General features: G+C 35.4%; 1 protein-coding gene across 2 annotated transcripts in view; it reads left to right on the forward strand.

The window, feature by feature from the left end:
- Positions 1–27,546, forward strand: part of MYOM2 (myomesin 2) — a 163,527-nt gene that overhangs the window by 51,463 nt on the left and 84,518 nt on the right. For both annotated transcript variants that reach the window (XM_001381469.3, XM_007476226.3), the window contains 4 exons: positions 1,404–1,565; positions 6,540–6,681; positions 14,468–14,667; positions 16,121–16,174. In XM_001381469.3, coding sequence (XP_001381506.2) covers positions 1,404–1,565; positions 6,540–6,681; positions 14,468–14,667; positions 16,121–16,174 — 558 coding nt within the window. The remainder of the gene's footprint in view (positions 1–1,403; positions 1,566–6,539; positions 6,682–14,467; positions 14,668–16,120; positions 16,175–27,546) is intronic.

Raw genomic sequence — 27,546 nt, forward strand, 5'->3', positions numbered from 1 at the left:
AGCCTGTGTATTGCATTGATTTATTTGTTATAATATTAGCAAAGAATGTTTCTTGACATTTTAAATATTGCAATATACTCAGCCTTTGAGAAAGAGAAAATGAGGGAGCAGCCTTTTCTCCATCTGAAATATTACTTTAATCATTGATGGCTATGATTTAAATTCATTTAACAAATAGCATGGGTAAAGATGGACCAGCTCAGTGACAGTGGATAGACTTCCTGGTTAGAAATCAGACTTATTTTCCTGGCTTCAAATCTGGCCTCATACACTTCTTAGCTGTGTAACCTTGGGCAAGTCAAAATTAATCCTGTTTGCCTCAGTCTCCTCATCTGTAAAATGAGCTGGAGAAGGAAATGATAAACCATTCCACTATCTTTGCCAAGGAAATTCTAAATAGGGTCACTGAATGTTAGAGATGTAGAACAACAACAACAATTATAAAAAACTGTGTGAAAGGAGGTTTGGGTAAGAGACTGTAAAAGAAGACATAGTCCCTGACAATAGATCAACAAGCATTTATGAAGTGTCTAATATATATTATATATTTTCATATAAATATATATGTATATTATATATTGACACTGTGCTAGACCCTGGGTTGCCGAACAAAAAAGGAAATAGTTTCCTATCTTAGATTACCCTAATTGTAAATTGCCACCTCTCACTTGTGAAAAATTCAAGTTTAATTGATTCCCTCCTTAATCCTGAAATTTACAACTCAGTTTTGTAGTATATCGAAAATAATTTTTTTCCTTTCAAGTGGACATTTGACCATTGAAATCATAATGTAAATAATAAACAGTCCCTATAAATATGTTTTACAGGTAAATCAGAAGTGAATAGCTGTATTATAACCATTTATTAAGGGTGACTATATACAACTTTATAAAAAGTAATAACAGACTTTTAAATTAATTTAATTACTTAACTACTCTATTGAAAATAGTAGAAGTTAAAGACGAATGGAAAGAGGAATACATGATCAATTAGAAAAAACATAAATTAACTCAATTATTATTTTTTAGTCAAAATGAGGCCAAATATATCACTTCCAAACAATTTCTATAGGAAAATTGTATAACTTGAAGACCAATATAATGCATTATTTTTTCTTCATAAAATCCATGGGCAATATTAGCATAAACTTAAGCTAGGACTGAATGCTTATTCAATTTTCTTTCCTCAGCAGTGGGGTTTTGTAGTTTACATAGGTGAAAACTCAATTTCACCTTTCAAATTCTGGGACATTTCCTGGGAGCATCTTTCCCTCATATTTGTGCTGTCAAGACTGGAGAGTTTGCTGCTCAAATGCTTTTTTTGCTTAGAGAAATTTGAAAACTGGAAAGATAAGCAAATATTCTCTGGTTGCTTGATAATCTGAAATATGAATATTTTTCCAGGTGAACTGCTGAAAGAATCTAAGTGGACAAAAATGTTCTTTGGAGAAGGACAGGCCTCACTGTCATTTGGCCACCTGAATAAAGATGATGAAGGCCTTTATACTTTAAGGATCATTTCAAGGGGAGGCGTGACTGACCACAGTGCTTTTATGTTTGTGAGAGGTATTGCTTTTATTATCTTACTTTTATCTTCTCTTCATGGATCTGTGTGCTTACAACACAGATTCTCAACTCTTTTTCTTTTATGTGTCTTTTAGGCAGTCTGAGAAAACCTATGGACACCTTCTCAGGATAATGCTTTTAAATACATAAAATACCTAGAGTTACAAAGGAAACCAATTATATTGAAGTATGCTCATCATAATATTTTTAAAAGTCCAGAGCCCCTGGGTTAAAGGATATCACTCTGCACCTTCTCATCCTTTGAAAGTCTTGCCTCCTTTTTCCTCCTTAATCTTCCATGAAGCATCTGCCTGCTGAACTGCAGGCAAACCTCTGGTTCTTTTAATGTTTCTTGGGTACTGGTGGGTCACTAGAACTTGCCCTTGTCCCTCACTCATAATATGTGAAGGAAATAATTGCGCTGCCCAAATGGAAGTGAAAATAAATCTTGGGAGAAAGATGGCAATGAATCTACTTCATTATGAAATATTCACTATTATTTTTACTCTTTAGAGACTAGGTCACAGAGTTAGATGACACAGTAAATGATATTCTAACCTAGTAATTCTACTTGCCAAGGAATTTGTTTCACTAAGCTGCAGAAGGTACATTTTGTCATATTCTGCCAGGAGTAGACTATTTTCTAAAAATAATAGTTATTCATAATCGCAGCATGTAAGATGCATGTGAAGATGTTTAGAAATAAAGAACATTAATCATAGACATATAAATTAAGGACATGCCAGAATCTTTCCTACTTTAAAAAAATGACTTTTTCATATCTTTTACTTTTCCACTGTCAACATTTCCTCTTGTGCCTCTCACCTTTCCTTTGCCACACAACAAAGTAAATTTAGCAAAATCAATCAGAACATTGAAAAAATATCTGCTGTTAAAAGCAATAATCTATACCTTTGTAAAAGCATACGAGTGAGTGAGGATTGAGGTGTTGTTTTTTTTTAATCTCCTACTTGGCCTAATTTACATTTTCAAAAATATCTCAATCATTGGAAAAATATAGTCAATTAAGGGAGAAGATTTAGTTAGTTATTTTCAGATATAAGATTTTCCAAAAGGACCTCTAATTTTGAAAATTTCCTAATTACATTTCCCTTTGTACATTATCAAATGGTATTCCAGTTTACCACAAGAATCCATGTTCCTCTTCCTTGATAGAGTCTTATGTCAGAGTGATTCCAGCTCCTTACTATTTCTACATGTATAATGGATACCCATCTAAGCATCACAGATATCTTTAAAAAAGAGACAATAATAGTTATCTTACCTACCTCACATGGTTGTTTTGAGCAAAGTGTTTTTAAATAAATGTTAGAGTACTATTGAAATGTTAGTTATTATCATCATCTTTTATTTTTTTATGTATTGTGATTTCTTTTGTGTAGGGAAATTCCCATAAGGAAACTCCTCTTGATGTAGATCAGTACCTGCTCTTCATCTAGTCTTAAAGAGATACCTCAGTTACTGACTTCTCCAGGGTCATAGAAATAGAATATGTCAAAGGGAACTTGCACCCAAGTCTTCCCGGCTCTAAAACCTAGATCTCTATTCACTAAGCAAGCTGTAAAGTCTCATCGTCTCATTGTCATGCTTTTCTTGTTCAAATGGTGAAGGTCTTCAACATTTCTTTCCAAATCCTTCCTTTCCATTAGACTTCTGGATCGATACGGTGTAACTTAAAAATACTTGTGACATGTTTACACTATGCAAGTCTTTGTGCTAGGTTGGGGATTCAAAGATGAAAGAAAAATAGTCCTCACTTTTAATGAGTTTATGTGGGGAACAGGATGGCGTAGGCATGCAGGTAAGTCAATAGAAGATAAATTGAAAAGATCAGAGCTCCAAAAATTGGAGACTAGGAAAAACTTTGGATAGAAGGTAACTTCTGAGCTGATATTTGAAGGAGGCTAATAATTCTAAGACACTTAGGTGAGGAGGGAATACATTCTAGGTTCAGAGGACAGACATGGTGGAAAGAACTGGGATGTCCAATTTAGGGAATAAGGCTTGGTTGACTAGAACAGAGAGAGGGAATAAGACAAAGCAAATCCTCAAAAGTAAACTGGATGAGATGAAACTAACTACTAAGGTAGTCAGAGCAGCATTAAGTGACCTCTTAGAATAATAGGTCATGTCTGTGAGTCTCTTAAGAATCATTATCTCTACATGCCATCACTCCCTCCTATGTGTCCCCTATTACATGTATTTAACATACTACCAAACACACATATCAATATTTACATATAATAATTTTTATTAAATGATCAATCACAGCTGAGCTTCAGACAATGGTCCCTGACATTTCCCTTAACTTATAACAGCAGATCTATGTCCTAGGAATAGCGGGCAACTAGGTGGTGCAGTGGATAGAGCACTGGGTCTGGAGGTAGGAAGACATGAGTACAAATTGAGCCCCAGACACTTGCTGGGGGACTCTGGGCAAAAGTCATTGTTTGCCTCAGTTCCTTCCTCTGAAAATGAGCTGGAGAAAAATGCTAAGCCCCTCCATTGTCTGTCAAGAAAACCTCAAATGGGGGTCACAAAGAGTTAGAGAGGACATGACTGAAATGACTGGACAACAATAAAATGCCCCAGGACTGCTGCTTCTCTTTCTTTTCTATCTCCAAGTCCTGCCTGGCCTCTGAGACCCTCAGATTTCTGTAGCATTTCTGCCTAGACATATATCCCACCTTCCCCTAATATGGAGTACACAGACTACTAGAGATAGAAGGGATCTCAGAGGTAATCTAGTGCAAGCCCTTCTTTTCCAGATAAGGACACTGAGTCCCTGAGAGGTAAAAGGACTGACATGGCTTGAATGGATTTTACAGCTCTAAATGGATTATTCTTTCCCTGACTCCACATTCCCCATCCCCTTGTTGTTAGCGTCTAGCTAAGTTGCAGTTAAGTGTATAGACAAATATAAGACTATTTCTATATTCTCTCTGACCTCGTCTCATCACTTTCCTTGTTCTCTGGAGGAAGGGAGAAGGGAAGTGAGAACTGGGAAAGACAATTTCATATATGCTTCAAATTCATTTGGGACAAACTCCTGGGCATATTTGGTCAGGACAGTTCAGCCTTGTTGCTCTATAAGGTTGAAACAATCTGATAGACTTCCAGGCTTTTCTCTTTTGGGATAAAAGGTAAGTAGAGGAAGGAAGGAGACTTTTTTATACCTAACAACCACCATGAATCCTCTCCATGCTCATCTCAAGCATTCTAACTCCAGATCTCATGTGCTTTTCTTTATAGTAGCCTTTGAGATGATGATAATAACTACTACTCCTACTACTAGGATAGCATTTATATATTGCTTTAAGGTTTGAAAAGTGCTTTTTTGTATATTATCTCCTTCCCATTTTTAAACATTTCTGAGAGGTAGATGCTCTTATCATCTTCATTTTTACAGAAGGGAGAACTGAGGCAGAAAGAAACTAAGTGATTTGCAAGGAAATTCAACTATTAAGTCCCTGAGAATGGATTTGAACTCAGGTCTTCCTAAGTTTACAGAACTTTCCTCAGTTCTAGTGCTCTATCCCCTCATGTCACCTAACTTCCCCCATATCTTCATCAATGGGCAATGACAACAACAACAAAAATAGTATTAGGATATTTTACCTTTCATATGAACATCCAGAACATAGCAAAAGGGAAGAATCTCATCAACAATAAATGGCCTTAGCTTGAATAAAACAGGAGAATATAAACTTGTAAGACATCAGTGTTAGGCAATTTTACTGACTGGCTAGGTAGACATTAAAATGTACCTTCCATTTGGTGCACATAGCTGATGGCAAGATTCCCTCCGACCTCCAGCCCATAAAATGTAATCAATGTGACATCGTTTAAATTGCCTTGCTTATTCAGCACCATCAGAAAGAAGAAAATAATGCAAATATGGGGGAGTGGAACCATTCAGATTTTTTTTCCCTGTATATTTTAAACGAAAGTGCAAATAGCTGGCTCAACAGTAAGATTTTTCTAAGCTTTTAATCTGCCAAAGGGAATAGTACAAGAAACTGTATAATGTTTACATGGTTAAGTATGCATAATATAGCCATGGATATAAGTGTAGAAATACATATTTTAGACTATACAAGTAAGCATGTTTCAGTGAATTAGCATGCTGAAGTAGATCTGCTGGCTTTCAGCATAGTTGGACTTAAAAGTTACAATGAATAAAACACAAGGCAGAGGACTATAGAGAGGGAGGAGGTATATGAGTGAAAGACTGGCTCAAACATTGCACAATATTCCATAAAACATGATCAAACTCAGAATGGTTTAGAGATTTTGAAAAAGAAAAGCATATGAATAGATTTTTATCCTACTTTGACCAGACAAACTATAGCACAAAAAGGCAACTATTCTCATCCCTGAAGTTTTATTCTAACTGGAAACAGAAGAAATGGAAATACTACATTTTATGCTTGTGTGATTTTCCATTTTACTTTTTGGGTCAAATGATGAGTGACCATGAAATTGCGAGTTTGTTGGGAGGGTGCAAATATTATGAGCTTTACCAACTAAAGCTCTGAAATACGGCCTTTAGTTCTTCCCAGAAAATGTTTGGAGTAGTAATTGGGGTTTGTAATTTTTGTTTTTACAAATCAGTGATGATGAGTTCAATTTCTGCCAAATATAGTGACAGAATATAGGTAGACAGATAAATTTGCTTCAGAGATAACATTAGACATTGTGTGGTTGGAATCATTTTTCTTCCTCCAAAAGCTGAAATTTAATTCTCGAACAAAGGCTATGTAATCTTAGTTGCTAAATCACAGGCCATTATATTAAAGCAACAGAAGTCCTGGGCCAATTCTACTGATTTGGTGCTATTCAAAGACTGTGTCTATTAAATTAATTATGTTCTGGAAGAATAACATTGTCAGTGGGCTACCTAGTTACCGTTTTGACTTGACAAGAAATCAACTTCTTTCCTCTCTGTTCCAGATGCTGATCCATTAGTTACAGGGGCCCCAGGAGCCCCAATGGATGTGAAGTGCCATGATGCTAATAGGGATTATGTTATTGTAACGTGGAAGCCACCAAATACAGCTAGTGAGAGTCCAGTCATTGGCTATTTTATTGATAGGTGAGTGCACATCAAATTATTGCTAAATTGCTAAAATGACATCTGAAATTTTATCAATAAACTTATAGAGCCTACATTAGAATATTTTATCCTTTATTATTTAATTGTGCCCCTCTAATTGAGTATGTGGTACCCTGTGGTTTGCTGTTTTTTTCCTGTGGAGAACAACTTTGGTCATTTAACATGTACAGTAAATTGCATCAACATAGTCACACTGTATTTGTAGTAATGGTGTCTGAGGAAGCCAGAGAATGTCTCATTTTGCTCTTACCCCCAACACATACCTCCTTCATTCCTCCTAAATCTCCCCAGTTAACTTTATATATTTCTGTATATCAAAGTTTTAATCCTGTTTTGGTGCCACATGGAATTAACCCTGGTTCTGAAAGGCTGTGCCATCAGAGCACACACTCTGATAAGTACTTCCAAGCTGGCAAGGCTTGGAATGTGGATCTAGTGATGAATGATATTTCTGTTTTACAAAGACCAGCCTAGTTAAATATAGAGACTCACTTTGGCTAAAGTGTATGCATGTGTGTGTGCTTGCACACATGTGTGATAGAGGACTTGTTATTTGCACTTGTATAGGGAACAAGGATTCCTAAAATTATGTATCTCTAAAATACTGAAATATTTATTGTAGATAGAAAGGAAGACATGGTACTTATTTCTTGAAGGTCCAAAATTCAAGTGCAATTATAAGTGATATCTGAATAATATATTTACTGGTTTAGACTATGTTTCATATCTCTTTTCCTGCTATGTTGAATAATTTCATTTTTTTCTTCGAGATTTGATAAGGAGTTTTATACTAATTTGAATGAATGAATTAATTTTTAAACTAATAATTATTGAACTAATCATGTGGTCCTAGAAAAATCAGTAACTATTGGCTAGTTCTAATATAGCAGAATGATTTCATGGAAAGAGGACATGGTTAGGATCCAGTTAGTCAATAAGCACTTATTAAGTACCTTCCATGTGTCAGGCATGGTGGTAAGTAATGGAGATACATTAGAGGGAAGGGATAGTCCTTGACCTTAAGGAGCTTCCCATCTATTGGGGGAGACAGCTTTGCAAGCAAATCAATACAATGAAAGTGACATGCAGGAAAAACAAGAAATAACACGGGGTAAAAGAATGAAGAGGAATTGAGAAAGTGGGATCTTACTATAGAAAGTGGGAATTAAGTTGGGATTTGAAAGAAGCCAGAAAAGTCAGGAGACAGAGAGGACCAAGAACATTCTAGGCATGGGGTATGGCTCCAGGAAATTCCCGGAGATGGGAGATGGAGTATCTTGTTCATGGAACAGCAAAGAAGCCAGTGTCAGTGGACTGAAGGGCTGTAGTATAAGGAGTAAGAAGACTTGAAGGGTATGGGAGGACTAATGAAGAGCTTTGGTTTTAATTTGGGTTTTGATCCCAAAGGTGATAGGGAGCACTAGAATTTATTGATTAGGAGAGTAACAGATGCTGTAGAAAAATCACTTTGGTGGTTGAATGGAAAATAATGGACTGGAGTGGGGAAAGTCTTATAGCAGGCAAATGAACCTCCAGGTTCATCTATTATGATACTCCAAGTATAATGTGACAAATTCCAGTATTAGAGTAGAGAAGGGGACATATTTGAGAGGTGTTGCAAAGGTGACATCCATAGGCCTTGGCAACAATTTGAATATGAAGAGTGAGAGATAGTGAGGAATCAAGGATGGCACCAAGGTTGTGATCTTGAGTAGCAGGATGTGCTCTCAATAATACTGGAGAAGTCTAGTAGGGAAGAGGGTTTTGGGGAAATGTGTGTTTAGATTTGGATATATTGAGTTTAAGTTGTCTACTGGATATCTTGTCAGAGGACCTGGGCTTTGGTCCTGGTGTAGGCCTAATTAGTATGATCATCAACAAATCACGAACTCTTTAAACTATCATTTCCTTTTGTGTTATGTAGGGTAAATTATTTTCTTGCCCATTTCACAAGATTGTTATAGGGATCAAATGCAAGAAAGATTGTGAAAATATCTGGTAAAATTTAAGGAACATTAGAAATGTATTATAATAATTACTGAATTATCACTTTTGATAGAAGGGGAGAAGGAATTTGAACAAATCAAGTAAACTCACACTACACTATCCCTAGGATTTAAGGTACAATTTTTATTTCAAACACATGTTCTGTGTTATTTAAATTAGTGACCCATCTCAAAAAAGTAATCTTAAAAGTAGGATTTTAGGAAAACTGTTGCCTGAAGTATCAGCAGATAGGAATTTTCTTTTTTATGAAATAAAATTCTCCTACCTACCTTTTTTTACCTCCTTTCTCCCTTCTCATTATCTGTCTTTGTTTTCCTTCTCATTTCCTTTCTCTTTCAGACTCCCTCTCCTTCCTTTTTCCTCTTTTTTGCCCTCCTTTTTGACTCTCAGCCCTTTTTCTTCCTTTACCACCCCCTCCTTTTCTTGGTTCTCCTTTTCTGACAACTTTGGTCTCCTTAGTTTCCCAACCTCACCTCACCAAGCCCTAAATACATATACACTCACATTGAAAAAAATTTTAAACCCTTACCTTCTACCTTAGAATCAATACTGTGTATTGGTTCCAAGGAAGAAGAGTGGTATAGACTAGGCAATGGGGGTCAAGTGACATGCCCAGGGTCACAGTTAGGAAGTGTCCAAGACCAGATTTGAACTTAGGACCTCCCATCTATAGGCCTCTCTCTCAATCCACTGAACCACCCAGCTTCCCCTACCCCCATATTGAGAATTTTGAAAGAAACATAAAGTACCATCCTATTCTAGGAAGGCAGGATCAAGAAAGTTCATCGTCTATGAACTTAGACCTTTCAGTGACTCAGACTCTTTTTTTATCTACTTTCCATATTCTCAACTACCTGAATTTCTACTCTGAAGTTTCCCACTCCCATCAGCAGCTGCTGGCTATTAGAGATATCCCTTGTGCTTCCCTTGAATTGTTTCAACTTTCACATTTTCCAGCTCTGTAAAGCTCAGCTTTAGCATTACATTCTACAACAAACCTTTGCCATCCACAGAAATTGCTTTTGCCTTCCCCTGTATTTGGTCACTTTTATTTATTTTTGTATAAAATTAAATATATATGTCTTCAAACAAATATGAGCTCCTAGGAAGCTAGGTGACACTTTAGAGAAAATTCTGCATATGGAATCAGAAAGATCTGAATTCAAATCATGTTTCAGTTACTTTACAACAGTGTCATTTGGGGCAATTTATTTAACCTCTCTCATCCTGTTTTCTCAAATGTAAAGTAAGAATAATGATAGCAACTACCACACAGGACTGTTTTGCTATTGTGACTAAGATAATCAAATAATACATAAAGCTCCTTGCAAACCTTAAAGCATTATATAAGTAGTAGGTATCTTAAGAACAAATATGTTCCTTATTGGATCTTCCATCTTGCCTGCTTTCAACTCCATTGAACAAGATGCCGTACTTAAGGTAAACTCATTACTTCTAAACTCACAACCAGGCTGCTAACTCAAGCCTTCATTGATTCCACCTCTTTAAATCCCTTTACCCTTTGACTGGTGGGATAAAAGGCAGAGTAGCAAGCTTCTTCCAATGCTTTTCTTCATTGAGGGCAGAAACTAGACTCAGCATGCTCCATTTTGCTTATACTATCCTGCCTGGTATTAACTCCATATCTCTGGTATCACTCGGTGTCCCATTACATTCTTTGCCACCTTTCCTACTTCCTTTTTGGTGTGGAATCTCTCTTCTTTGGATTACAAAGTCCTTGAAGGCAGAGACTGTTTAAAAAAAATAATTGTATCACCAATGCTTAGCAAGTACTTGGAATATTAATAAATCTTTATTGGATTTGGATACTGTTGTATTTTTGTCTTCACATCCCTGGTCTGTGTCTAGAACTTAGTAGGTATTTAAGGAATACCTAATGATTTATTGATTATTTGATTATGAATTTGAATATATTCCTGTTAAAAGAAATGGCCATCTTTTTGAAAATGAATTTATCTTCCTAAAATAATGGAGCACAAGAACACAGATTTACACATTTGTAGCTGTTATTTTTTCATTTAATTTTTTCAGTTTCTAATAGACATGTTAATTTTGTTAAACTTTTGCGGCTCCATTTATAGACAAATACTTATAAAAAGACTTGGAAATTTCAGAGGTGTTATTGTCACACAAAGCAGTTTCTTTGGTGATTTTGGATCCTAATAAGAATTAATACCAATTAAATACTAAAGGATATGTGGTATTGTTGGGAGCACAATATATTAGGAGATGGTGAATTTGGATTAAAATTCTGACCTTTGACAAGTTTCTCCATCTGGGCCTCAATTTCCTCAGCTTTAAAATGAAAGAGATGACATCATGGTATAGTGGAAATAGTGCTAGATTTAATCACTTATTAGCTGTACAACTTTAAACAAGTTATTCAGTCCTATCAGTATTATATATCAATATATATATATTATATATACCAGTATTATACCTATATAGTCTCTAAGTATTCTCATATGAAAAATGATGTGATTAGAATAGGTACCTATGGTTCATTCCAGTTCTTAGTTCTATAATACTGGAGCAGTGTGTGTGTGTGTGTGTGTGTGTGTGTGTGTGTGTGTGTGTGTGTGTATGTATGTGCACATGCTTGAGTGAGTCTGTAAATAGAAGAAATTTTGTTTTCTAAGTCATTGTAGCATTATTCTAGCAACATACCTTTTGTTTTGAGGTTTAATCTCTCTAAGTAGAGAGAGGTCCATTATCAGCAAACTGGCCACCAAACAATCAATTATTTGACTTTGGCAGCCCATGATACAAAGAAAAGTGCAAAAAGTTATGGCATCAGTTTCAGAATCAATGTTACCTTAACTATCAGTACACATGTGAGATGTATGTCCAATGACCAACAAATAGACCTATGACCAGAAAAATTGAACTCAATCAATATTGACATTCTCCCTATAAATGAAACCAGGAAACAAAGGGAAATTGTAGGTAATGGAAAGATAGCTCACAATTTCTCCTTGACAGTAATGGTTCAACTAAAGTAGATAAAGTGGTCTTATATGTTCAAATGCAAAAAGGACATGATTTCAAGGTCATATTACAATATTACAATAATACATTATTATAGAGAATAAAGTAGAAAAATTCTATGAATAAATTGATACCCTTCAGTACTCAGTGATCTCAATACAAAGATGAAGACAGTGGAAAATATATTACACATTGTTCTGTAGAATGGAATAGTGATTCTAGGAAATTTGTAGGCTACACGAAAGTCTCACATTTTTTGCATAATGAATACTTTTTTTATTTTTGAGAAAAGGAATGTGTTGGGCATGGATAGCACCAAGTAACATCTCAAAAATTAAAGCATTATATTTTAATAACCAGGAAATGATACATTATTATTGTGGAAATCATTCTTAAATCAGCATTTTTCATATAGTCAGATTACCAACTTGTTAGAACAAAGATAAAGAGTATTTTTAAGTTAAAAGAATCAAATGAGAAAGATGTTATTTAATTAAAAGAATGCCAGTTGTTATTGAAATCTAAAAATAGAAAATGGATGGAGTGGATGTTAACACCAATTAAATCATATCATAAAGAGTTTTAACTGTTATAAATTTTAATAATGAGAAGACTAAAAGAACCTACCTAATCATCTAATGCCTGACTTACTTCTTGGATAAGGAGATATGGGAGTCAAAATCAACATTAGCTTAGAATATAACTTTATTTTAAAATGTCATAGAAATGGACTGGGGGAGAAGTAACATAGATAAATAAACATAAACATAGATAAATGATAGAAAAGAAGAAAATTTGCTAAAATAAAGTTTGGCCAGAGATCCAACTATGTAAAATCATCTAAAGGGGAATTAAGTATAAAACTGAAAGTAGGACAACAGAAAGAAAATGGGGGGAAATTCTGTGCATAATTTTATAGCAAACTATTCCCCTTAAAAGACAGTGTAATATATATAAAGATGAAGGGGAAGTGACATGGAGGGTACTACAAATATGAGATAAATGGTACATGACTATATATATATATATATATATATATATATATATATATATATATGAGATTCACCTTTGATTTGCCACAACTCATGGGAAAAATCTTAAATATTATTATTACTAAAGAAGGCACCCAAGGGAACATGAATAACCATTCCTATCTATCTATCTATCTATCTATCTATCTATCTATCTGTCTGTCTGTCTGTCTGTCTGTCTGTCTATCTATCTATCTATCTATCTATCTATCTATCTATCTATCTATGTCCATCTGTCCATCCATCTGTCTATCTATCTATGTATCTTTATATAATTATATTAATAATTTAAATCTGCATCAAGGGCACATTTGATAAGAATGTTACAAAAACAATTTTTAAAAATGTAATGGTTAATAATAAACCATATTTTGACCATTACATGACTAAGAGATGTGAAGAGTACAAGAACCCACTGAGTGTACAATTTGTTGACAAAGAAAAGCATTTGATTTAGTATAGAAGAATGCCCCTTAAAAAGATTTGCTGCAGCAATCTTTCTGTCATGCATATGCCAAGATTTTATAATATTCCTCAAAAGAAAAATCCATAAAGAAAATATAGTTTAATGACCATCTGGTAAAGTGAGACATAAAAAAGAATGACATATCCTCACCAAAGATATTTTCCATTGGAAAAGAGAAGGTCCTGCAGAATTCCAGTTGGAGTGGTTCCTTAGATCTCTTAGATAATGAGGTCTTAAAGGCACATCTCTTGCTGATGGCATTGGGCTTACTGAATAAAATTAGCAAACACTGTACATCTTCCTAAGACATATTTGACTTTATTAAAAAAGCATGATGTGTACATGTGCATGCATGAATACATATGTGTATGCATTACATTCACACAAATATACAATATGCATACACTCATACAGCAAATGGTCAATATGTGGCCCCAGAATTACACAAGAGGAATAAAGTTGGCTATATTCCTTTGGGGATATTCCAAAATTGTTAATGATCTCAAACTTCTCTTTGAAACAATGACCTATTGTTTTGATATTAATATTTTTCCAATAATCTTTTCTGGCTCTGAGTTATGGAATGCTGTATGTTTTGAAGAATTCACATTGAAGAGCACCCATTCAGTAATGATGAGGTCTATGGAGGTAGTGAACAGAATGCAAAATATTAAGAGCAAGGAATTATAAGAAGAGATAGAAATGAACTAATCAAAGAAATTAGTAAATGAAGAATGAATGGGTAATTAAAAGAGATGAACTGGCCACATGGTGAGAGCAAGGGCTAACTAACTGATGGGCAGTCACATAGAGTTTCCTTTGGTACTATTGTAATGTCAAGAGAAAGTGAGGAAGTTCTGTTTGATATCTTTGTGGGGGTAGCCATATTGATGAGATCACAAATAACTAAGGTCTGGTGCACCCTCAGTTTCTGCAATGAAAAGTGATGCAAGTGAAGAAAGGCAGAAAAAAGGATTGATTTGAATTTGCTATCTTTTGGAAATGGTTTTGTCTAATTGGGCATGAAGTCAGGTATTTGATCTTTTCTAAAAGCCTAAAGCTTAAAAAAAAGGACTATTCTGTTGTCATCTGCACATCTTTAAAATTCATTCAAATGTTCATCTGTATATACTTAGAGTTTATTTAGTTTAGATTTTATTGATTTGATATATTTTCTAGCCATTAAATAATTTTTCATTTTGTGCAAATTTGTCAGTTCCTCAGAGTTTTTTATATTTTTTTAACTTTTAAGATGTGAAGTGGGAACTGATAATTGGATTCAGTGCAATGACTCGCCAGTGAAAATCTGCAAATATCCCGTAAGTGGACTTTTTGAGGGAAGGTCCTACATGTTCCGCGTAAGAGCAATCAATAATGCTGGCATTAGTAGGCCATCTAGGGTTTCTGAGGCAGTTGCAGCCCTGGATCCTGTTGACCTCAAGAGATTACAAGGTAGGTAACCAACTAGTGATGATCTATCCATAATTGAAAACTCTCTGTGTGTCTCTCCTCCTCTCACCCAATATGCACATTGTTAGGGGTAGAAATGTGAGGGTTTTTTATAAAAGGTTGGACTGGATTATTTAAGAATCAAGTCACCAGGAATTTAATTAATTCTAAAGAGATTTATTTTCACAATGTATTTATAAAATTTAGAAAGAGTGAAAGTAAGAAAAATCAGTGACAGGATAGGGTAAAATATCTCAACTATACACTAAGTTTTTTGTTTTGGCCTGGCCCAGGCTCAACCAGGCAGGGCTAGTCAGTCCTTAACCAGAGGGGCCTCAGCTTTGAGCCGAGGACATGGGGATACAAGGAGCCTCTCTCAAGAGGGGGAACCTCTCCTTAGGCTAGTCTCTTCAGAAAATCCAGGAAAGGGAGTCAGCCCTTCACTCACCACATGTCAGTACAAAGGGAAGAAGTCTGGGATCTCAAGCCTGAGCTCCTCCAAAGTCAAGTTGAAGATTGAAGAGGAGATCTCACAGGAAGTTTCTTGGCATTTTTAAAGACTTTCTTTTCATCACTTCCTGTAACTTCCTTCATTTGATGTGTGCCAATTATAGCTAAAGCTTTTGCTTAGGACTTTGGGCAGTCCATCGATTCTGATTCGTTACCCACTATTGCACACGTGGGTCATAGACTTCCCCCACTCAAGCTTGAGTGGGATATATATGCATTTGTTGATTAAATCTATGAATAGCCAGGGAGAGTTAATTTAATCTTCACAACATACATAGGCATATGGGTATAGGCCTTATTTTTTTCTTTCCCCATATCTTGCCCTGTTTTTCTTATTCTCTTCTATCATTGACAAGTCATTAGAAGTTCAAAAGCTGAGCCTAACAATAGCATTCACTTAGCTAATCTCTAATATATTTCCATCAATGCTGCTTAGGAAATGGATAAAACCAGGTTAACATTTACTCTGCTAAAACCAAAGCATTTAACCTTCTTAATAATACTTGTGGGAAAAATTCAATTAAAACAGTCTCAGTTTAGAATTTGGCTCTTAATAAATTCTTAACCATTGGTGGAATAATTTCAAATTACAGAAACTAGGACAAAATTATATAACCAAGTGACATTTCTGAAATGTAATTTTATCTGACACTGACTCCTCGAAATTCTCTGGACTCTTATTCATTTATTCTAAGTGGATAACTATATTTTCTGGTGTGTTATACCAATATGCCTATTGAATAATTTGACTGATGGTAGAAAAGTGGGTTACAATTTATTAGGACAAGCTCTAAGCATGTCAAACCTCCTTGCATCAGAGTGGGTAATTTTAATAACAGAATGGGAAGGCATTACAGTTACAGCAAAGAAATATTTTGCGGACCTCAAATCTTTATGAAATCTTTTGATTTTAAGAATTTATCAATTTTTCCCCTCCTTTCTACAGCAATTCATTTGGAGGGAAACAGAGAAATTGTCATCTACCAGGATGACCTTGAAGGTATGTAGCTCCTCATGATTTAATTTCAGCTGCTTACATCTAAGGAATTTAAGATTATAATTAGAGCCATGAGACCTGGAGGAAAAAAAAAAAAAACTTGCATGGACAAATTCTTTATATAAATAAAGAAAAAAAGTAGTCCCTGAATCTTGCAAAACTCATGTCAATAGAGAGGGAGGAAAACACTGACAACTAATAAGGACAGAAAATAGGAACCTAAATCTTGGTTGACTTGCTTTCATTAAGGACTCAAAGATTTTCTTTTTTGCTGACTTGTTGCAAAAGGAGAGCTATATAGTCTCCAGTGTGACTGCCTGAAGGTAGCTTTGAGATATTCTTCAACACTCACTCCACTGGGGGTCCAACATAACTTTGAGGGTAACATGTGAATCTCTGGTCCTCTGCTGATTGTAGTTGCAATTGACATGCATTTAATCTAAGTATTTAATCTTCATATGAAGTATGCTTCTTAATTAGACTATTCACATTTTTTTCCAGTGTGAATATGGCTTTTAATGATATTTCTACTGCTTGCTGTGTCTTCTAAATATACCTGGAGAGAGAAAACTTTACGAATGAGCACAGGGAGCTCTTGATCAGTAGTGTTAAAGATGTTGGTTGAATTTATAATTAGTCTTTTGAAAAGTTCAGTAGCTAACAACTCAAAAAAGGTTGGGACTTAACATGTAGCCTAAGCTAAGTAAAAAATCACAGGTACTTATTTAACACAATGCAGGCTCTAGCCCTGCCGTCCCAAAGCATACCAGTGATCTTTTCTTCCAGAAGGGGCTCATTACTTCCGCTTCACATTACTTAAAGGCCATCCAATTGTATCCCCAAGTGATAGCTTCTGTACTCCTGATTGTACTTATAGTGTTACATAGAGATAGTTTGGACAGTAATGACATCACCCCAAGAATATTATAATAAAAATTCCAAGACTATTTCAGAAGAGAATTGTATTCCTCCCTCTCCCCTTCCCAAATTCTCTGGAACTCAGGTTGAGAAGTAGTTATGGTTTAGTGAAGTCAAGAGAAGAAGGTTGGAATCCTGATTATGATGCTCTATGGGCAATGTTTTACATCTCTCTTAATCTCAGCTTTCGTCCTCTATACAATAACCCATATATTGGACTAACACACCAAATGGTGACAAAATGTGTGAATTTAGGGGAACTGAGATATCAGCTCTGTGACTGATATATAATTTTAAATGTAAAAAAATGAACTAATATAGGAAAGGTGGTTTGTAAACTAGAAGAGGCTACATAGTTGTGAATTATTAGTAGTGATCTCAATGACTTTTAAAAGATAAGAAACATAGAAATCAATCTAAAATATCTAGTGGCTAAAGAATAAGGAAATATGAAAATTAATGTATGTTAATGAAGACTGAGATTTGGTTTCAAGGGACCTGTCAGAAACCAATCACTGACTGTGCATAATTGAGAATCAAGCAACCACTAATTCTCTGAATCTGTTACAAGGGATATTTTTGATAATTGATTCAACTATTTTTAAACATTATTTTATTTGGTCATTTTCAAACATTATTCATTAGAAACAAAGATCATTTTCTTTTCCTCACCGCCCCCCAACCCTCCCATTGGCAATGCATGACTCCTCTGGATATCACATGTGTCCTCCATCCGAACTCATTTCCATGTTATTGGTTTTTGCATTAGGGTGTTCAATTAGAATTTCTCCTCAATCATATCCCCTCCACCCCTGTAGTCAAGCTGTTGCCTTTCCTTGGTGTTTTTACTCCCACAGTTTATCCTCTGCTTGAGGGTAGTGTTTTTTTCTCCTAGATCCCTGCAGATTGTTCAGGGACATTGCATTGCCCCTAATGGAGAAGTCCATTACGTTCGATTGTACCACAGTGTATCAGTCTCTGTGTACAATGTTCTCCTGGCTCTGCTCCTTTCCCTCTGCATCACTTCCTGGAGGTTGTTCCATTCTCCATGGAATTCCTCCACTTTATTGGTTCACCTGTTTTGTAAAATGAGATCCTTATGTGTGGTCAGTGAAAGGAACTTCTATTTTTAATATTATGAATATTTGGTATTCAGGTTTGTAAAGCACTTTATGTCTGTCATATCATTTGATCCTCAGTAGCCTATGGGGTAGATGCTATTATTAACTTATAGATTTTACAGATTTTACAGATAAGGGAAACTGAAGCTGAGAAAGATTGAGACACTTTTCCAGAATATCACACAGTGGTTAAATATTTAAGAAAGGATTCAAACTCATTTCTTGCTGACTACAAGTTCAACACTATCTATCTACAGAGTGACCTAAAGGATTCAGATTCTTGTAATGTTTAAATTGGATCAGTGAGAAGGGGTTGCAGAAGTATCATATAATTTATAGACTGGTAGGAATCTAACCTAAGAGGTATTTATTAAGCCCTTAGTACTGCTAGGGACTGAGGATTCAAAAATAAAATTGTGGGTGCTCTCCAAGGCTATATCCAAGGTCTTCTTCTCTCCTTGACTCTTGCTTCTCCAATGGGTTTCATTATCAACTCAACTTAGGAGTCTCACAGATCTATATTATTTATCCAGCCCCAATTCTCTCCCAACCTGTCCCACATAACCAATTACTAGTTATGGTTGCCCTTTATAACTATCAATCTCAACATGTCCAAAAGTGAACTAAGTATCTTTGAAACTCACCTCACATCCCAAATCCTCTTTTTTTAAAAGGCATCACCATTCTGGCAATTTTTCATATTTATAACCTGCATTATCCCTAATTTCTCATCCCATACATTCATTCAGCTGCCAAATCTTTTCATTTCTCCCTCTAAAATATCCCTCACAACTAACTCATCGAACCACATCTGATAAGGTTTAGACCTTCAACATCTGTTGCCCAAATTATTTCAACAGATACCAAACTCATCTCCCTAGTTTAGGTTCCTGCCCATTCCATTTCATCCTACACATTGATGTTAACATTATTTGCCCTAAGTGTGAATATGACCATGTCACCCTTCCTCAACTCTAGTGGCTCCCTATTGCCTGGGGTTCAAACCTGGGATACATGAACTTGTTGGTGTTAACATTTTGATAACTGTTTCGAATTAGTTTCCTTTGCAATCCTCTGTATTTAATTTAAGGGATTTAAAAAATGATTCTGGAAAAGAATCCATAAGTCTCATCAAACTGCCAAAGGTGTCCTTGACACAAAAGAAGTTAAGACCTCTCTGCTATAGGATAAATATAAACTCTTCCATTTAGTTTTTAAAGCTCTTAAAACAACCTACAACCAGGACTAATATAATTTCCCAACCTCTTTGAATATTATTTCTCCTCTTTCTCACCCTCATCTCTACCTAGTCAACCTGACCTCTTTTCTTTCCCTTATATGCTATTCCCTTTATTTCCTCTTCTTGTTTCTTTGTCCTGGCATTGACTATATTCCATATTTGACAAGAATAACCTACTCACAGAATACCATTTTTGCTTCAAGTTGCAACTCAAGTACCAGTTTTCTGCATAGAACCCTTCTTGATTCCTCCAACTGCTAGTATTCTCTCTCCTAAACTGTCTTTTAATTTACTTTATATTTTAATTTATTATTTTTACATTTATTCTGTATATTAAGTATAGGAAGCTGTCTTGATAGAAGTTCCTTGAGACCAGGTATTATTTAATATTATACATATATATATATATATAAAGGTATATTTATATTCTTAGCATTTTTTCTAGTGCCTAAAACATATTAACAGGGGAGAAACAGTAGCAGGAAGATCAATTAAGAGGACAAAGTTATGGTTCAGAAATGTGGTTGGGTTAGGTCATTGACACTATTGGGAATTAGTCTGGTGGTTCTATTGTTTGACCTAAACAGACCTGGGGTCCCAGGTTGAACAAATGAATGAATAAAATGATCCACAAGTACTTCTTAAGAGTCTAATATATTCCTAGCACTGTGCTAAATGCAACCAGGGAGTAGGAACACTATTATGGGGAAGAGAGAAAATCAGGAGAGTTTTCTTGTAGAAATTGGAACCTGAAAACCAAGTCTTGGGGGAAACTAGGGATTCCTTGAGGCAAGGTCAGAAGGGAATGTGTTCTAAGAATTGGTGGAAGTCTATGAAAAGACAGTGCAATGAGAGATAGAGGTGATGGGCTGTTGGTCAGATAAGTAGAGAAAAAGGAATCAGTATATGGGAGGTTGATTTAGCAACTTAATTTGACCTAGTGGGTAAAATAATAGTATTAAAACAAAATATTTTCATTTTATTCTGATATTTTCTCCAAGTAAAACCATAGGATAATAGATTCTTAGACCTGGGATCTTGAAGATTAGCTAGTAGCCATATTAATGCAGGCAAGGCTCCATCATCATCATATCAGTATCTACCTCAATGAATGTTTACTTAACTGTGGTAGGTACTGGAAATATAACACAATGTTTTTGCCTTGAGGGATTTAACAGATTTTAAATCAGATGATTTGTGGGATAGTGTATTTTATTCAATTTGACAAATATGAACTTGCAATTAAGTGAAGGAAAAGAAATGTAAAAAAAATATCCTAATATGTAAGTGAGATAAATACAAAAAAGGAGATTCAGAGAGGAAATGAATATGAAGTCACTAAAGGGGATCCCTACCATAGCCCACCCTCCCCATACCCAAATCTCTTGATACAACCTGGAAAAGGCAGAAGTGAAAAAGAAAATTAAATTCTGAATAACTGAGAACACTCTTTTTTTTTTTAAACCCTTACCTTCTGTCTTGGAGTCAATACTGTGTATTGACTCCAAGGCAGAAGAGTGGTAAGGGCTAGGCAATGGGGGTCAAGTGACTTGCCCAGGGTCACACAGCTGGGAAGTGTCTGAGGTTAAATTTGAACCTAGGACCTCCAGTCTCTAGGCCTGACTCTCAATCCACTGTGCTACCCAGCTGTCCCACTGAGAACACTCTTAAGAGCTAAACATTAACATACTAGATTAAGTCTCAGCTAGCCAGTCACTAGGGCTTCCCTGTGCCTCATAGTTATTTTAATCCAGTGGTTAAAGCATTATAATCATATCAGGATGAATGTACAATTTCTTCAATTTGATTAGTAACTAGCAATAGCTAATACCCTAGCATATCATTAGAATGTTTAGGAAATCCTTACATTGATCTTTTATTCCCCTGCTTTATCTTATTTAAAATCTCCAAGATGACTTATGGTCTTATAATTGCTAAATTCTATGGCATTTTTTCAGAACTTATTTAACTTGGTCTCTCTGTAGGTTTTCACATGATTTCTCTCATCTTCTCCCTCTTTCTCTCTAGTTCCATTCCTGGATACTTTTCCCTCTTGGCTTCTAGTACACTTCTTTCCCTTTGTTTCTTTTCAATCTCTATTCCTGGATCATTATCCATCTTCCACCTAATAAGTATGAGTAAACCCTAATGGTCTGCCTTGGCACTTTTCTCCTCTCCACACCTCTTTCAGAGATCTCATCAGTTCCAATGAATTCAATCATCTCTATAGATATATCTCCCCAAATGTATACTTCTAGTCTTAAGATCTCTCCTGAACTTTAATCCCTTTTTATCAGCCTCTTGATAGATTTATCCAACTCCATGTTCACTCAGCTTCTTTCAAAGAACTCTCCCCTCAACTGTTTGCCATCTCTCTTGGTGGTTAGTTCTATATCTCTTCTCAAAACATTTTATATTTGCTTCCATATATATATATATACTATATATTCTCAATAGAATACACATTCATTGAGAACTGGAACTATTTTCTTCTGTCTTTGTGTCCCCAAGACCTAGGATAATGCCTTATGCATAGTAGGGGTTCAATAAATTTTGATGATTTGAATTGAATTACTTTAGAAAGATTGCTCCCCTCCTGGATCACTGCCTTTTTATGGCTCAATGAAACTATAAGTTATACTGTACAGAATTACCCCAAATAGACATGTCATAGTAGAAATCAAAGATAATCAACTGGAGAAAAAATAAGCCACTCCAATATCTTTGCCAAGAAAACCCAATAGACAATATTAAAAATGATAAAAAAACATGACACTTGAAAATGAGCCCCTAAGGTCAGAAGGGTTTTTGGAACTGTATTTTATTGTTTCAAAAGTTTTTCAGGGGGGCAGCTGGGTAGCTCAGTGGATTGAGTGCTAGGCCTAGAGATGGGAGGTCCTAGATTCAAATATGGTCTCAGATATTTCCCAGCTGTGTGACCTGGGGCAAGTCACTTAACTCCCATCACTCTTCTGCCTTAGAACCAATACACAGTATTTATACCAAGATGGAAAGTAAGGGTTATTAAAAAGTTTTTCAAAGGTTTGCATTCTGTATTTTACATTTTGAATTTCTGTAATCATATGTTTTGCACTTGCATTTGTGCAACTATATTTCCATTGATTATTTCTTTTCATTGATATTTTCTTTGATTTGTATCCCTAGTCCAGGTTAGCACAGATAGGATATAGCCATAAGAATAGGATAAGATAAGCATAAGATTAAGACTATTTTTTTGGGAAATATAATAATAATAAAGTTAGATATAGTTTTAGAATTACATAGAATAGTAAGAATTTGGGAGAGATATTTTTTTTTATCTCTCCATATGCTTGAAGGAGGGAAATTAGAAGTATGATATTAGATAATAAGTCTTTTATAGTAGTTTAGAGTTAAGAAGTAGAGAAACGGGTTTGAGAAAGAAGTGAAGTTTGAAGCAGAGCTGAGAGTGTCAATTTCAAATGTTGACAGTTGTAATGGTTTTTTTTCAGGCAGTTGGCAGAGTCACAAACAGAGACTATTGCCATGAGAACTTTGAGTAGATAATATTTTTGCCTTTCTCTTTCACTGTCTGAGGTAAATAACTGAAGGAGTTAAGTGCTTTCTTTTTCCAACTTGGGAAACACTATTGACTACCTATTACTGTCTTTATAGATTGTTTAACTCTGAGAAGACAAAAGAAAGTCCTGGCCTTTAGATTGGACTCTAAGTCTGCTAAGTCTCACTTGATTCTTGTTGAGAGTCAATCAGCTAGCTTTTACTATGTTTATATCTTGAAGGCAACGTTAGAATTAAGAGGATAATAGTGTTAGATTTATTTAGAATAGTAATAATTTGTTTTTCTTTCCCCCCTCTTTTTTAATTACCTTTTGATGATTCTCTTGAGTTCTGTGCTTGGACATCAAATTTTCTGTTCAGGTCTGGTCTTTTCTTTACAAATTCTTGGAATTCTTCTATTTTGTTTAATGACCATACTTTCCCCTGTAAGAAGATATTCAGTTTTGCTGGGTAGTTGATTCTTGGTTGTAGACTTAGTTCCCCTGCTTTCCGGAATATCTTATTCCATGCCTTTCGGTCCATTAGTGTGGATGCAGTCAGATCTGCATTATCCTCACTGTGGTTCCATGGTATCTGAATGACTTCTTTTTGGCAGCTTGTAATATCTTTTCTTTGGTATGATAGTTCTTGAATTTGGCTATAACATTCCTGGGTGTTGTCAGTTGGGGATTAAGAATAGGAGGTGATCTGTGGATTCTTTTAATCTCCACTTTTTCCTCTTGTTCTAGGATATCGGGGCAGTTTTCTTGAATAATTTCCTGTAGTATTATGTCCAGGATTGTTATTTTGTCATGGTCTTCTGGTAGATCAATGATTCTTAAATTGTCTCTCATTGAACAATTTTCTAAATCCTCTGTTTTGTGAATGAGATGCTTCATATTTTCCTCAAATTTTTCATTCTTTTGGTTTTGTATTATAGTCTCTTGCTGCCGTGTGAGGTCACTTAATTCCAGGTGTTGTATTCTGGTTCTTAAAGACTGGATTTCATCCCTGGCTTTTTGGTCATCCTTTTCCTTCTGGTCTAATTTTCTTTGAAGGCCATCTTTCATCTCCTTTGCCTCATTTTCCAGCTGATTGATTTTGGCTTTCAAGAAACTGTTTTCTGTTTCCATATGACTTATCTTGCTGTTAAAGTTGTCTCCAGCCTCTCTTAATTGTGTTTTGAATTGCATTTTGAGTTCTTCTACAACCTGTATCCAATTCGCTAGGATTTCTAATTTATTGTTTGCTGATGCCACCCCCTCTGTTCCGTTCGCTGTATAGAAGATATCTATTGGAATTTCTTTCTACTTTTTTCTGTTGTTTGCTCATAGTCACCCCTTCGTTGCTTCCTGTACTTGTCTGTGCTCTTGCTCCTCTCATTTTTTTTTTTTGGTTTTGGGAGCTTTTGTCAGTCTCCCCCCTTGGAGCTTTGACAGAAGATCTCTCGGTGCAGTCTCTGGGGGGAGGGTTGTTGGGGATTTGAGCTTCCCTGTCCTCTGGAGGCTTTTTATTGGATTAAAGTCCAGCAGGCAATGAGGAGGATGTGGAGTCTAACCTTCCCTGAGTTCTGAAGACTTTTGATGGGATTAAGTTCAGCTTGGGTGTGTTCTGAGTCCAAAACCTCCTGGAAGGCTGGAGCAAATATGGAGGATCTCCACAGTTCTGTCCAGGCTTCCAGGTCTATGCTCATTCTGTAGCTCCTTCCCCTCCTCTGTGTTCAATGCTCTGAACATGGCACAGCCTTGTTGGCAAGATATACCCTCCAAACCAGTACCTTTGCCTGCCCAGAAGTTCCCGCTGCAGCTGGAGTCTTAGCACTCTGGGTGGGCAGGGGAGGGGTCCTAAGACCTTCCTTCCACCTTCCCCTTGAACCCGAGTGTTCTTGGATTCTGGCATTTTTGGGGGTGCACCTTTTGAATTGAGTCCAGCAGGAGGGTTCTCCAACTCTGTCTTGTTGGTAGGTTTGCTTTTCAGTCCCCTAGGAGCATTCAGTTTGTGATTGGTAAGGAAGGGTATTCAGAGGTTTGAACTTCTGCTCCTTCTAGGCCACCATCTTGACTCTGCCTCCTAGAATAGTAATAATTTGGGTTATTCAGATCAGGAAGGATTAGTGTAGCCTGTGAAAAACAGGAGAAGCAGTTCCTTGTGGAACCAGGGAGTTTTATTTGGGTGGAGATAGAATCCCTTAGAGTTAGAAATCCTTTTTTCCTTATGTATTCCAATAAATATTTTATTTTTTTTTATATCCAGAGTCTCTTTAGCATCCTTGTGTCTGGCCCTGAAGAAAAATTCATTTATGAGCTTCACTTCACTGATATAAGTTGAGGATACTTTGTGAGCACAGCAGGCAGAGTGTCCAAAATCTGTTTATAATTAATAATCAAATCCATTGCTATATTAGTTTTTGCAGTCTCACCTTTATTTTTACAGTTTCCAGTACACTTTTGGGGAAGAACAGAAGATAACTCAAATATCTCCATTACTAATGAAGTGACTAGGTCAAAATTGAAAGGAAGCTCAACCGTAGATGTGTCTGGTAATGAAAGGAAAGTCTGATGCTACAAAGATCAATATTACATAGGAATGTGGAATGTAATATCCATGGAACAAGGTGTACTGGATATGATTAAACTGGAGATAGAAAAATGAAACACTGATATCTTGGTTATCAGTGTACTTAAAGGGATAGAAATTTATTTCAGGTGAATATTACATATGCTACTGAAGGCAAGAATTCCTTGGAAGAAATGGAGTCAATAAGAGGATGATAAAAGCTGCTATGGGGTAAAATATAAAAATGACAGAATATTTATTCAAATCCATGCAAACTGTTCAGTATCTTAGTAATACAAGTCTATACTCCAACAACTGATACAGAAGAGACCAAAGTTGATCAATTCTTTAAAGACATGCAACGTCTTTTAGAAGTAATACCAGAATATGATGCCATATTCAATATAGGGGATTGGAATGCTAAAGTAGAAAATCAAAATATAATTTGAAAAATCAATAAATTTGGCCTTGGAGGAAAAATTGAAGCAAGGAAGAGACTAATAGAGTTTGTCAAGATAAGGATAACATTTTTTTCAATAACTCAAAAGGACAATACACATGAACATCACTCAATGGTCAAAGTAAAAGTCAATATTAAAATAAAAAATATATGTGTTTTACAGCCAAAGGTGGAGAAGCTCTATACAATCAGTTAAAACAAGACCTGGTGCTATCTGTAGCTCAGATCATTGGATTTTTACTGTAAAATTCAGATGTAGAGAAAGTAGGGAAAACAATCAGGGATTATAAGGATGACCTAAATAACATCTCTAATGAATATGAAGTGAAAGTGATAAAGTTAAAGAATTGATCTGATAGATAGAAAAACCAAAGAACTATGAACAGAGTTTTGCAATATTATACAGGAGGCAGTAACGGAAAACATTCCAAAGAAAAAGAAGAGTAAGAAAGCAAAATAGCTGCTGAATGAAATAGTTGAAAAAATAGCTGACAAAAGAAGGAAAGTGAAAGGCAAAAGGAGAAAGGAAAAGATATACCCAACTGAATGTAGAATTCCCAATAATAGCTATGAGAATTGAGGATTTTCTTGAACAATGAAAAGAAAGAGAAGAAAACAAAAGAATGAGAATGATAAGAAATGTCTTCAAGAAAATGAGAGATATCAAGAGAATGCTTTAATTGAAAATGGGAATAAAAAAGTAAAAAATGTTAGTGACTTAAAAGAAATATAAGAGATTAAGAAGAGCAGGCAAGAATTAAGGGAACCTTGTGAAAAATATCTTTATATTACTGATAACCATGATGCTGTGATTACTGATCTAGAACCAGATACCCTGGAGAAAAAAAAATCAAGTGAGTCTTAAGGTGCATTGCTAACAATAGGACTAGTGGAGGTGATGGAATTCCAGCTGAGCTCTTCACTTCCTAAAAGATGCTACTGCTAAAGTGCTGCACTTAATATATCAACACATTTTGAAAACTTAACAGTCACTATTGGATTGGAAAAGATCAGTTTATATCACAATCCTAAAGAAGGACAATGCCAAAGAATGTTCAAATTACTGAGCAATTAAGCTCATTTTTCACTTCAGCAATGTAGTGCTTAAGATTCTTCAAGTTAATTGTTAGCAATATGTGAACTAATAATTAGCAGTTGTCTGGTTTTTGAAGAGGGAGAAGAACTAAAAATCAAATTACCCACGTTCAGATGATTATGGATAAAAAGGAGCTACAGAAAAATCTACTTTTGCTTCATTGACTACACTAAAGCCTTATGATTATGCTGATCATTAAGAGCAATAAATCCTCAAAGAGATAGTAGTACAAGATAATTTTATTTGTCTCCAGAGGAACCTGAATGTGGTTCAAGAAGCAACATTTAGAACCAAACATGAAATGACTATTTGGTTTAAGACTAAGAGTATGACAAAGCTGTATAGTCACCTTATTTATTTAACTTATATACAGAGTACATCATGCAAGATGACAGGGTGGATGAAATCCAAAGCCATAATTAAAGTTACCAAGAGAAATAGAAATGA

The sequence above is a fragment of the Monodelphis domestica genome, chromosome 1, assembly GCF_027887165.1.
Source record: "Monodelphis domestica isolate mMonDom1 chromosome 1, mMonDom1.pri, whole genome shotgun sequence".
NCBI classification, from domain to species: Eukaryota; Metazoa; Chordata; class Mammalia; order Didelphimorphia; family Didelphidae; genus Monodelphis; species Monodelphis domestica.